Raw genomic sequence first — 13769 nt, forward strand, 5'->3', positions numbered from 1 at the left:
AACAGAAGTACAAAATGTGAGTACTTTATCCAGCACTAGTGGATTTGATGGATTGTGATCTGTAGATCTGTTATTTTCGGAATATACTGTACCTACTACTGTACTCTCTAATTAGAGATGGGGGTTGAATACATTCAGAACGTTTTACAGATTAAAAAAAATAATTGCTGTCAATTTCTATGATTTTGAGAGTATAACCTGCAGAGATGTATATGGATACATATATATTATTATTACATTGGTATAATTGCTTTTATAAATTAAACTTAACTGAGTTTAAATCAAATGAACAGTATTCAGGAGTTAGACAATATGATTAATAATTTAACATTTGATGGTCTCAGTATACGAATAAATGACACAATTACACTTTGTAAAGTCTATAAGTCAAACTTTATTATAGTGACTTGAGAGAAAGCTATACGAGATAGAAGAGAGGTCAGCTCACATTGCAGTTGATTTGTTTCAATGTAAGTACAGTATCAGACACAGTGTACAGTATGAGAAATGTGATCAGAGAGACAACTCGAACAATCTGGACATGGAATTTGATTCAGCCTTTTCTGCTTTTTTCTTGTCCAGGTTTTCCTGTTTCACGATTTCCCTTTGCTCAAGGAAGTCTTTGCATTCGTACAGCTTGTTAATCCTCAGGATGTCGATATCAGACATGCCGTCTCTCTGGCCGATCTGCACGTTGGCGTTTGGGATGGGGGTGATGCTGTCTTTGCCGGACTGGATAGAGAAGGCCGTTTTACCGTAGTGCATGATGGAGGAGTAGTCATAGGGGGTGTCCAGGTTGTTGGTGTTCTGCTTGTGGAAGTTGTATTTCATGTCGTCGTTGATGTTGTCCCAGTTGATGAGGACGTAGTCGTCACGGTCGCTCCTGGTCTGCTCATGCTGGAAGCCCAGGGCATGGTTGATCTCGTGCTGGATGATGCCGTGCCACATGCAGCCCTTACGGTTGATAGAGATCACTTGCTTGCCTCCTACTCTGCCTAGATCAGACCAGCATCCATCACTGTTCTCAAAGCTGATGTAGTCTTCCTCGTCCTGACGTGGCTCAAAGCGGACACAGGTGCTGTCGGTGAAGGTCTGCATGGCTCTTTCAAGCTTCTTCTTGTCCCATTTGTTGAAGTCGCTGCTCACCGTGTAGGGGATCGTCACCGAGCCATCAAAGAAGTCTTTCTCCCACAGGCAGTTGTAATAGAAACAGTACATGGCGTTTCTGGTTCTGGGAGCGACCATGTCTCCCTCCACAAGGAGCTGCGTGGAGCCGTTGTTGGAAGTCAGAATGATGGTGCTGATGTCTGCCTGGACTCCAGATTCACTTCTTTCTTCCAGGATGGGATGGGCCTGGGAGAGGCCCAGCAGTAGCAGGAGGCTGAAAAAGATCTTCATCTTCTGGGTCCTTCAGGGGTCTTTCTTGGTCCCTGATGGCGCTGGAGAGTCTGTGGAGAGGATGCTGGGAGCTTGGTGAATGAGTCTTTTGAGTCCGTAGCTTTTATACTGACCTATAGGACTGTAGGTGTGTCTGGAGGATTAAGGGTTGTGTCCAGAGCACTAAAGCCTAAACAAACCCTTTATCTTGTTTTCTTAAATTTAGAAGAAGCTGATTTTTGTCCTCCCTGTTCTCCCCAGTTTAAGCACAGCTTTAAAAGAAAAATCTTTGTTGTTATTCATGACCTCACTATATTGCATTAGCCTACTGCTATTATTTTAATGTTGTTTTATGCCATTTATTTTATTTTTTTCCTCTATTGCTCTGTAAAGCACTTTGAGTTGTTGTGAAAGGGACTACTATGCAAATAAAGTGTTAATATAATTATTGCGACTGCAGGTCGCAGTTAACTATGAAATTGTGCATTTCCCGTCAGTTTGGTTGGTTGGTCACCCCACTGACCACATGCAGGCATGATTTAATATATATGGTCATGCCTCGTGACATCACGTGACATCATCAGGGATGGAGATCGCTGATGTATGGAGATCCCTGAAGTCATCATTATTGGCCAGCAATTCTACATCTGACCTAAAAACCTTAAACCGCCTCAAACCCTTAGATCTCCATATATGGAGCCGACGTGTTCTGAGTGACATTCCATATGTTGATCCTTCCCCATCCATCCTTCCTCTTCGATGTTTACTTTTTGACTGATACCTGTCCATTTAAACTCTAGACGGGCCTGCCCCAAAGTTATTAGTGCAGCCATGCCCGGCAGCCGGCGAGTTCTCAACAGGAAAATGAAGGCCTGCCCCTAGCTGAGCTATCCGGTCTACGGACTCCTTTTAACGATGCCATGGGTGATAGGACCTTCGCAGCCCGGGCACCAGAACTATGGAAGGCCCTACCCCAGAACCTGAGGGACGCAACCTCAGTGGCATTCTTCAAAACCTTCCTTTTTACACAGGCTTTCCCACATATAGCCTGTTTATTGTTTATTATGTGCATGGTGTAGTTTTATTATATTGTCTGTTTAATGATTCAATGATGTTTTGTTGTTGTTTTATCCCACCAAATGCCTTTATTGTACTGCATTTTATATGCAATGTAAAGAATGCATTTTGAATTTTGTTCTGAAAAGCGCTCTAAAAATAAAGTTTATTAATATATTATTATTAGTAACTGGGCCCTGCCCTCATCAAACCCTGTACACGCAAACATTTTTGGAGTTTTCCTATAGGTTAATTTGATTGGCTTGGATTTAAATGGTATATTTTGTATCGATTGCAGCCGTGCCAAACATGCAAATTAAACTATTACTACAAACTGAAAGCAAATTAATAATGATATTAAAATAATTAACCACAACTGACAGCTAAGGAAAATCTTGAGTCTGAAATACTCAGTTAAAGTTACCATGACACGGAGCCAAATATGAGCAGAGAATACATAAATAAATAAATAGCGGTAAATTGGTTTATTCAGAGAATGCATTCTGAGACATACAGAGTAAAGGAACAGTTTACATGGGATTCCCCTCAAGGGAGAGGGAGAGAGAGCTTGGTACATACGGTAATTGGGAAGAAAAGAGCTGTGATCTGACCTTATCAGTTTGTACCAGATACTTGGCAGCGATAATATTATCTAATTTTAGTATGTTGAAAAACAAAGTTTCAGTTTAAGGTTATACTGACAGTTAATGTTACACTATGGAAAACTAAACCAAGATTAAATTATCTTTAATAACAAGACAATTGTTTAATAACACTTAAACATACTTACGAACACAAAAAAAAAAGAAGCACACAATACAATTCTATTCTATTTATTAAGTGTAGTAAAAGTAAATGTTCATTGTTTGCTGTATATGTCATTTATTTCTATTATTAAACTTGCAGATTGTTGCTCACTTGGATGTGTCTGTCATATTAGTAACATGGGATATAATTTTATATACTGTTATTTTACTTTTGTGTTGGCTAAATCGATAGATGGAATAAAGTCCTACTTCAATTCTTTCATGAATGCAACAGACATGTAAAATATTATGGATATATTAAAATGTTAAAGGCAAAATGTAGTTTTAAGTTTCAAATTCAGAGTCAGCTCAGTGTCTAAGATGTAATGCAAACCTTCCCACCTCATTAACCAACACTAGTTGTCCCTGTAATGACTGAGGAATACAATTACAGACCCTGTTGAAACAACAGGTTTGTTTAGGCTTTAGTGGCCTGGGCACAACCCTTAATCCTCCAGCAGACACACCTACACCGCTCAGTATAAAAGCTAAGGACTCAGAAGACTCATTCACCAAGCTCCCAGCATCCTCTCCACAGCATCGCCATCAGGGACCAAGAAAGACCCCTGAAGGACCCAGAAGATGAAGATCTTTTTCAGCCTCCTGCTACTGCTGGGCCTCTCCCAGGCCCATCCCATCCTGGAAGAAAGAAGTGAATCTGGAGTCCAGGCAGACATCAGCACCATCATTCTGACTTCCAACAACGGCTCCAAGCAGCTCCTTGTGGAGGGAGACATGGTCGCTCCCAGAACCAGAAACGCCATGTACTGTTTCTATTACAACTGCCTGTGGGAGAAAGACTTCTTTGATGGCTCGGTGACGATCCCCTACACGGTGAGCAGCGACTTCAACAAATGGGACAAGAAGAAGCTTGAAAGAGCCATGCAGACCTTCACCGACAGCACCTGTGTCCACTTTGAGCCACGTCAGGACGAGGAAGACTACATCAGCTTTGAGAACAGTGATGGATGCTGGTCTGATCTAGGCAGAGTAGGAGGCAAGCAAGTGATCTCTATCAACCGTAAGGGCTGCATGTGGCACGGCATCATCCAGCACGAGATCAACCATGCCCTGGGCTTCCAGCACGAGCAGACCAGGAGCGACCGTGACGACTACGTCCTCATCAACTGGGACAACATCAACGACGACATGAAATACAACTTCCACAAGCAGAACACCAACAACCTGGACACCCCCTATGACTACTCCTCCATCATGCACTACGGTAAAACGGCCTTCTCTATCCAGTCCGGCAAAGACAGCATCACCCCCATCCCAAACGCCAACGTGCAGATCGGCCAGAGAGACGGCATGTCTGATATCGACATCCTGAGGATTAACAAGCTGTACGAATGCAAAGACTTCCTTGAGCAAAGGGAAATCGTGAAACAGGAAAACCTGGACAAGAAAAAAGCAGAAAAGGCTGAATCAAATTCCATGTCCAGATTGTTTGAGTTGTCTCTCTGATTACATTTCTCATACTGTACACTGTGTCTGATACTGTACTTACATTGAAACAAATCTACTGCAATGTGAGCTGACCTCTCTTCTACCTCATATAGCTTTCTCTCAACAAGTCACTATTTTAATAAAGTTTGGTTCATAGACTTTACAAAGTGTAATTGTGTCATTTATTCGTATTCCTGAGACCAACAAATGTTAAATTATTCATCTTATTGTCCAACTCTGAATATTGTTCATTTGATTTACACTCAGTTAGGTTTAATTTATAAAAGCAATTATACCAATATAATAATATGTACCCATATAGATAAATTATAACAGGTTTTACATATTTAAAATATGCAAAACTGCAGGGTATACTCTCTACTCTCTATATTCAACCCCATCTCTAAAGCATGACATGTAGTAGCTAAGTAGTAGGTACAGTATATTCCGAAAATAACAAATCTACAGATCACAATCCATCAAATCCACCAGTGCTGGATAAAGTACTCACATTTTGTACTTAAGTTAAAGTACCAATACTGTAATATAGAAGTACTTAGTTACAAGTAAAAGTCCGGAATTCAAAAATGAGTAAGGTACAAAAGTATTGACATCAAACTGTACTTAAAGTAGCAAAAGTTGACTCATTATGCAGAATGTCCCGTTTCAAGTTTTCAAATACATAAAAAATATTTTGAAAATAGCAGATCTACAAGCTCACAATGTGTTGCATCGTGACGTATTTTGAGCTTGTATGTCAGTTTGTTTACTATTGAGTGAGAAAGCAATGTTGCATTTTAGGCAAAAAGAGCTGGAGATACAGGCAGACTTCTACTTTTTATAACCATCAACATACAGTATAGGTCTATTCAACAGTAACTAAATATCACAGCACATTTTACATATTTCACTGAAAAGGAACTTGTAACTCATCTAAGTTGACTATAGTTAAAGTACAGATTACACCTACAGTAACACCTAATAAACAAAACCTTAGGAATCAGAGCTATATAATATATGTGTTAAATATCTCTATATGTGATAGTATGCTAGTGTGCTTGTTTGTTCAGTGACAGTGTCAAATATCTCTATATCCTGCTACCCTAATAGACAGGGGGTACACGAGCACATGGCCGTTTATCCGTCCTCTTTCTCCGACCGAACAACACTTTTACCACACATCTCTCTATGCAAAAGAAAATCTGCACGCTCCCAGAATTAACATAGGCTACATTTCAGCCACTCAAGTGTCTTATTTACTGTACAAATATTACTTTTGTGAAACACGCTGTTGTTGCGCAAGCTCAACAGCCTACGTCAAAATCGTCATGTTGGGGCCAGTCCTTCAGTGACACACGCATTACATGAACCACGCGACCGGGATGATTTCTTACCCGTCAATGTCGTGAATTCGGCCGAAACCGAAACAGATGCTTCTGACAACATTTGCCTGTGCGTGCTTAATAGTTGTACATCTGAACACATTTGCCTGTGCGTGCTTAATCGTTTGCACGCCCGTGCATTCTGTGCTTGCGTGCGCATTTCCCAAATCTCAGTGATTTATCCACACATCGCCGTGTGTGTGTGTGTGAGTGTGTGTGTGTGTGTGTGTGTCGCGTCCCCCTTCCAACCGCAATTGCGAGTCTGCGCTGAACCCACAATTACTATCCATTCCATGCACATATTATTAGTCCTATATTTACTACAGTACGCCTGACAGACAGTGTTGTCGTTAAGCAGCTCGACCCTGCACCTCAACCCTAGCTGACAGGAGTGACGGTGCTGTGCTGTGCTGTGAGTAAACTGACAAAGCTTGGCTTTCTGACATCCCTTTCTCACAATCTACAACAATAGATTTGTTACTAACATTAGGTTGTGGCGAAGTAGAAACGTGGAGAGCAGATAGTGTGTTTTGGACAAACAGGCTAGCATTGGTGTTGATTTGGGTCAAATGGAGTCTATCTGGCTGAAGATAAATGAACACATGGTGGGAGAGGAGTTATTGTGTGTTTTGGACAAACGGCATGGTGTTGATTTGTGTCAGCTGAAGCTCCATGTGTTTGTGTTGGAGCGCCTCAGTGTGGCCGTATAGGTCATGTGCAACCTCTTCCAGAGAGAGATGGAGACACTAAATCTCAGCTGGAGAAACATGTTTGCATGCATGCATCGCTGCCTTGCATGCTGTGTGCTACTGTTGAGTCTGTCACTCACTTTGACTGATTTATGGCATTGTCTTTCTGTTAAAATCCAACTATGTTAATTTAAGAACTCTGGACATATTAGGTAATTGTTTATTAACTGTGCACACGTGTAGCCTATTGTATGTCAGACTGTATGTCTGTCACCCCACAGTCACAGACCAAATTTTATTATTATCACACAGTGATTATAACCAGTTTCACTTTAACTTTAATATCGTGGTGGTTTCTTCGTATGTGTAGCCCAGGGAAGTAGACTTTGGCGATCTTGCATTATAGAAGGGTCGGTGTCAGGGAAAACACTGTCCACATTTTGCAGGTGTGGGAGGCGGGGGGACAGAAGATAGTTGTGAGTAGGGCAACAAAAACATCAGCTACAGCCCTGTGTGTGTGTGTGTGTGTGTGTGTGTGTATGTACAAGCGCGCGCACTACACATACTATTTACCCAGGGTGTGCGTGTGTCAGCCAGCCAGCACACACACCACCTCAGCACCTCTCATCGCCACAATCATCGGATGCCAAGTTCTTCCGCGCATTATTTATTTCCCAGTCCCACCCTTAGAGTAAGGTCCCACCACTGATTCAAAGTCACCAGTGACTGTGAGTGTAAGTGTGTGTGTGTCACTGTCAACATTATTTTGTTTTGAAACAAAAGCGCATCCCCGCCGGTTACAAGAGAAGGAAATACAATGAAGGAAACAGACGTTTAGAGAGGTCCCAGCATGATGCATCATTTGCAAATGTGCAGGTATGTTGATGTGTTCAGACAGACAGTGACAGACAGTGTCGTGTTAAGCAGCTCAACCCACAGGTGACAGGAGTGACGGTGCTGTGCTGTGAGTAAACTGACGCTTGGCTTTCTGACATCCCTTTCTCACAATCTATATATACAAGTGAAAACATGTGAGCGAAAACATGTGAGCAAAAAGGTGTATCCATGTCGTATCAACATGGTCACCTGTAAACTCACTAATTTACAAACAAGCTCACATCACAACAATAATCCATGTAATAATAACAATAATAATAATCACAATAACTATACTAATAATAATAATAATAATAACAATAACAATAACAATAACAATAACAATAACAAGAAGAACAACAATAACACTAATAACAGTACAGTACAGTACAGTACAGTACACAAGACTACAGTACAGTACAGCGTTAGGATGAGCGGGCCGCGGGCCCGCGAAATTCTAGTTGTAATAACCAGTAAGATGCCTGAGCGAGGTTGCGTGCACGCATCTGCCTCGTTGACGGCAGACTGCTGGGCGAGCGCTGGCGCTTTGGCATGGGGGGTCAGATCAACATGGAATGAATTCTGTACTGGCCATATAAAGGAGCATGTCTTGAGTGTACAGGATTTGACAGATCAACATATGGAATGTCAGAACAGGTCAGCTCCATATATGGAGATCTAAAGGTGGTAGCGGGGACATTCTCTTGAGTGTACACAGGGTTTGATGAGGGCCCAGGTAGGGCCAGGCCTTAATTTCCGGGCCTGTTGAGAACTCTAGTTTTCGCCGGCTGCCGGGCATGGAGGGAGGCATGGCTGAACTAAAAACTTTGAGGCAGGCCCGTCTATAGTTTGAAATTTGAATGGACAGGTCAGGTATAAGTCGAAGAGGGAGGATGCATGGGTTAGGATCAACATATGGAATGTTAGAACAGGTTCTGTCATATATTCATATATGGAAATCTAAGGGTTTGAGGTCAGATGTAGAGTTGCTTGCCAATCAGGGATCTCCAAATATGGGCTTAACTGCGACAGCAGGTCGCATTTACTATGACATCAGGGTCTTCACATCTCCATCCCTGATGATGTCACGAGACCTGGGCACCAACAACACACTGATGGTGCCCGACACACTGACTGGAAATGTACGATTCCATATTTAACTGCGACCTTCAGTCGCAATCATTGCTATAGGTTTGTTCAGTAACGGGGCACAGGGGTCTCCCTGTCTCTCCAGCTCTTTATTAAAGAGAAAACAGTATTCAAGTGTGTTCCAATTCAGTCAAGAGAGTATATACCCATTTATCAGCTTAAAGCTTCATTTATTGAGCTTCAAATATTAGCTTTAATGAATTGCATTTCTATAACGCATTTACAAGTGCTCAAAGCGCTTTACAATTCATTCATTCACTTCCAATTTCACTCATGTATCTTGCGTGAGTCCAGTTCCCTCTCCTCAGTGGATAAAACTGGTATCCTTAGCTGAAAATGAATTTTCTGTTTACTATTTTGAGCTGGAGAAACAGGGAGACCCCCACAAACACTAATGAGTACCTCAAAGCCAGTCCCAGAGACATCTCTTGCAGCCTCAGCACAGCTCTGCTGCCTGGACCTGTGTGTTTTGTCTGTGTTTATGGGCAGATTCAGACTGAGTCTGTTTGATTCAAACTGTTTCCAAATACAATTGCCTGGTCCCCGCTGACCGTGATTCACATTGGCCTTGATTCTTCCGCACCCGAGTATATGCTTCATTCAACTGTAGGCTATTCAATGCTATCATATCGCATCGATCAGTATCCGAGTACACTTCAATGGGTCCTGAGCCTACCTCGGTCCTGGGAATGGTTTGGTGACCCGCTCCGGGGAACGGTACGCACCATTCACACTACTACAACATCTGACAAGTGGTGCCGGGTGAGGGACCATGGTTTGAATCTGCCCTTAAATGCTCCGTTAAGCTAATACTCTAATTGACACACACCTGTTGTCCCAGGACACCTGCACAGTGTTGGCCCAGTGTTGCCATGTCTGCTCATTATAAGTGACTTTGGGTTGTTTTTCTGTTTTTTCTCTCCTGTAAAGTCACTTGTAAACATTGGTACAGTTGTTGCGCGTTTCAGGTTTTTTTAGTGGTGCAACCACTCCCTTACGGAGCTATGTGTGTGGCTGGCTGGCTGCCTGGCTGGGTGGGTATGAGCACGAAAATAGCATGGTTGTTTTTCACCACCTGTGCGCAACCTAACACGCACACAAACACACACGCACATATTAACTGTATATAATGATGATTTCGGGTGTGCCAGTACAGTACAGTAGAGGGACCCCCACATGGTAACTGTCATTTCTCTACCGTTTCGGACGTGGGGTGGCTCGCCGGAACCGGGCCGACACCATGGCCGTGGTCCTGTGGGTCTGGAACTTCCGGGGACCCCCACACGGAGTTGCACCACTGACTTCACACGGGTGTGATTTTTTTTCTAAGTGTAGTAACTTATTTGGGCTTGTTTCTAAAGTGTAGTTGAGACTATGTCAGTTTGTGGACAGCTAATCTCCGGCATTGTTGACCTGATCAACGTGAAACTGTGCACACACACTCCCTGGATGCCAGAGCAGAACCTCTGCCTTCTAAAGCCTGATTGCCGTGAAAGGCCTAGGAAGAAATTGCACCATTTTCACATCATTAGCCTATATTATAGCCTACCTGACCTGGTTCAGTGGAGCACATTTTGTAGTTTTTCCATAGCTTATAACAAAATACACACATAAATGGATGCACCTGGGACGTATCCTCAGTGATGTATCCCAAGGTCATCGGGGTTTCGGGTCTCGCAACATCATACCCCTCACTCAGGTGACCCAGCCGAGAGTGATCAAGTCCCGACTTACGTCCCAGTAGCTACCCTCGATAAGTCCCATTAGGGAAAAACCAGGGCCACACAATCCGTTCCTCCTGAACTATTCTGCCGGGACTGGGAGGTACCATTCTGGCACATGGAAGGACTAGGCTCTGTGGGTTGACACCTGTCCGGGCCCCTCCTACGTCTCACCAGGTCCACTCCTGCTCTCACCAGGTCAGGCCCTGTGCGTTGCACCAGACTCCCAGCACCAGGCACTTTATTCAGGAATGGTGGATTCTCAAGCCGCAACGGTTCCGCAGGCTCCACCTTGCCCTTGGTGGTGCCGCAGACTCCGCTTGAGGCTTGCATGGCCCTCATAAAGGCCTCACCGTGGGTTTGTTGGGCTTCTTCCTCACGGAAGACACAGGCTGGGGCGCTAACCCATACTGCTCCCGGGTGCCGTCTAATTTCCGGCTGCCACCAGTCTCTCCGGTGGTCACCAGACTATTCCTGGTTGTCACTTAGTCTATTCCTATGAGTCACTATAAATAGAAGAACTATAACAAAATACACACATAAATGGATGCACCTGGGACGTATCCTCAGTGATGTATCCCAAGGTCATCGGGGTTTCGGGTCTCACAACATCATACCCCTCACTCAGGTGACCCAGCCGGGAGTGATCAAGTCCCGACTTACGTCCCAGTAGCTACCCTCGCTTCATTAAGATTGGTGAAATTTGATTGTTTGCAGCCGTGCCAATCATGCAAATATGTTAATACAAACTCAAAGCAAATTAATTATGATAAAAATAATTAACCACAACTGATAGGTAAGGAACATCTTGAGTCTGAAATACTAAAGTTACCATGACACGGAGCCAAAGACAATACAGTAGAGTTCAATAAATTGTCATTCTGAGATATACAGAGTAAAGCAACAGCTTACATACACAGGGATTTATACCACTCTCCTCAATGGAGAGGGAGAGAGCTCTTGGTACATAATTATAAAGAAAAGAGCCCTGTGATCTAACCTTATCTGTTTGTACCAGATACCTGGGCAGCAATTATATGATATAATTTAGTGAGTTGAAAAAAACAGTTTCAGTTTAAGGTCATATACTGACACAGTTAATGTTACACTATGGAAAACTCAAAAAAGATTAATATCTTTAGTAACAAGACAATTGTATATAACAAAAAAAAAATAGAAGCACACAATTAAATTATATTAATCAACAACAATAATAGTAAGTGAAGTAAATGTAAGTGAATACTGAATATTCATTGTTTGCCCTTTATTTTATTATTAAACTTGCAGGTTCTTGCTCAATTGCATGTTTTTGTCATTATATGAACAGGGTAATTTTGTTGGCCTTTGTTTTTAGCTAAATCTATATATAGAAAAAAGTGAGAGTGCTACAGTCATGTCAATTATTATGGATATAAAAATAATATTAAAGACAACATTTAAAGTTTCACAATTTAGAGTCAGCTCAATGTCTAAGATGTAATGCAAACCTTCCCACACCATTAACCAACAGTAGTTGTCCCTGTAATGACTGAGGAATACAGACCCTGTTGAAACAACAGGTTGGTCTGAGGAGTTCTGCCTTCACAGGTTTGTTTAGGCTTTAGTGGCCTGGACACAACCCTTAATCCTCCAGCAGACACACCTACACCGGTCAGTATAAAAGCTAAGGACTCAGAAGTCTCATTCACCAAGCTCCCAGCATCCTCTCCACAGCATCGCCATCAGGGACCAAGAAAGACCCCTGAAGGACCCAGAAGATGAAGATCTTTTTCAGCCTCCTGCTACTGCTGGGCCTCTCCCAGGCCCATCCCATCCTGGAAGAAAGAAGTGAATCTGGAGTCCAGGCAGACATCAGCACCATCATTCTGACTTCCAACAACGGCTCCAGGCAGCTCCTTGTGGAGGGAGACATGGTCGCTCCCAGAACCAGAAACGCCATGTACTGTTTCTATTACAACTGCCTGTGGGAGAAAGACTTCTTTGATGGCTCGGTGACGATCCCCTACACGGTGAGCAGCGACTTCAACAAATGGGACAAGAAGAAGCTTGAAAGAGCCATGCAGACCTTCACCGACAGCACCTGTGTCCACTTTGAGCCACGTCAGGACGAGGAAGACTACATCAGCTTTGAGAACAGTGATGGATGCTGGTCTGATCTAGGCAGAGTAGGAGGCAAGCAAGTGGTCTCTATCAACCGTAAGGGCTGCATGTGGCACGGCATCATCCAGCACGAGATCAACCATGCCCTGGGCTTCCAGCATGAGCAGACCAGGAGCGACCGTGACGACTACGTCCTCATCAACTGGGACAACATCAACGACGACATGAAATACAACTTCCACAAGCAGAACACCAACAACCTGGACACCCCCTATGACTACTCCTCCATCATGCACTACGGTAAAACGGCCTTCTCTATCCAGTCCGGCAAAGACAGCATCACCCCCATCCCAAACGCCAACGTGCAGATCGGCCAGAGAGACGGCATGTCTGATATCGACATCCTGAGGATTAACAAGCTGTACGAATGCAAAGACTTCCTTGAGCAAAGGGAAATCGTGAAACAGGAAAACCTGGACAAGAAAAAAGCTGAAAAGGCTGAATCAAATTCCATGTCCAGATTGTTTGAGTTGTCTCTCTGATCACATTTCTCATACTGTACACTGTGTCTGATACTGTACTTACATTGAAACAAATCAACTGCAATGTGAGCCGACCTCTCTTCTACCTCATAAAGCTTTCTCTCAACAAGTCACTATTTTAATAAAGTTTGGTTCATAGACTTTACAAATTGTAATTGTGTCATTTATTCGTATTCCTGAGACCAACAAATTATTCATCATATTGTCCAACTCTGCATGCTGTTCATTTTTATTTAAATAAGTAAAATGTGTGCATAGTAAATAGGGGGGTGGGGGGACTAACATTTTTACATGGAATTTCAGTCGTCCGTAAGTGCTCTTTGAGAGGGGTTTTGAAGGAGTCTAGGGATTCACATTTCTTAATGGCCGTTGTTAGGGCGTCTATTTTAGTGGCATAGAAGCTAAATGAATTTAACCCCTTTTTTGAGCCGAATCTCAGTTGCATGTGGTTTGTTGAACTCCCTCTGGTGTTGTGATTGTGAAGTATTTTGACAGGTATGGGTATCTTAGTCGTGTAGCAAATCTTGTAGACCGCAGGCCTATGGCAAGTTGCTGTACATCAACCCTAAGCCATTCCAGCCCATCAAAATTGGGGAGGGGAGAGGTGGCTTCCAAGTACTAT

At 43.0% G+C, this 13769-nt stretch overlaps 3 protein-coding genes across 3 annotated transcripts; 2 read left to right on the forward strand and 1 right to left on the reverse strand.

Annotated features, from left to right (window-relative positions):
* Positions 1-513: 513 nt before the first annotated feature.
* On the reverse strand, positions 514-1398 carry LOC310876879 (hatching enzyme 1.2-like; the record flags this gene model as incomplete). Its single annotated transcript, XM_083790530.1, has 1 exon — positions 514-1398. One exon carries the CDS (start codon positions 1396-1398, stop codon positions 514-516), a length of 885 nt encoding a protein of 294 aa, XP_083646656.1.
* Positions 1399-3821: 2423 nt separating this feature from the next.
* On the forward strand, positions 3822-4706 carry LOC310876880 (hatching enzyme 1.2-like; the record flags this gene model as incomplete). Its single annotated transcript, XM_083790531.1, has 1 exon — positions 3822-4706. The coding sequence occupies one exon, from the start codon at positions 3822-3824 to the stop codon at positions 4704-4706; it is 885 nt and encodes a 294-aa protein (XP_083646657.1).
* A 7556-nt stretch (positions 4707-12262) lies between these two features.
* Positions 12263-13147, forward strand: LOC310876881 (hatching enzyme 1.2-like; the record flags this gene model as incomplete). The annotated part of the gene is made up of 1 exon (XM_083790532.1): positions 12263-13147. The coding sequence occupies one exon, from the start codon at positions 12263-12265 to the stop codon at positions 13145-13147; it is 885 nt and encodes a 294-aa protein (XP_083646658.1).
* Positions 13148-13769: the final 622 nt, after the last annotated feature.

The sequence above is a fragment of the Protomyctophum parallelum genome (assembly GCF_964188405.1).
Source record: "Protomyctophum parallelum genome assembly, chromosome: 19".
In the NCBI taxonomy this organism is placed as follows: Eukaryota; Metazoa; Chordata; class Actinopteri; order Myctophiformes; family Myctophidae; genus Protomyctophum; species Protomyctophum parallelum.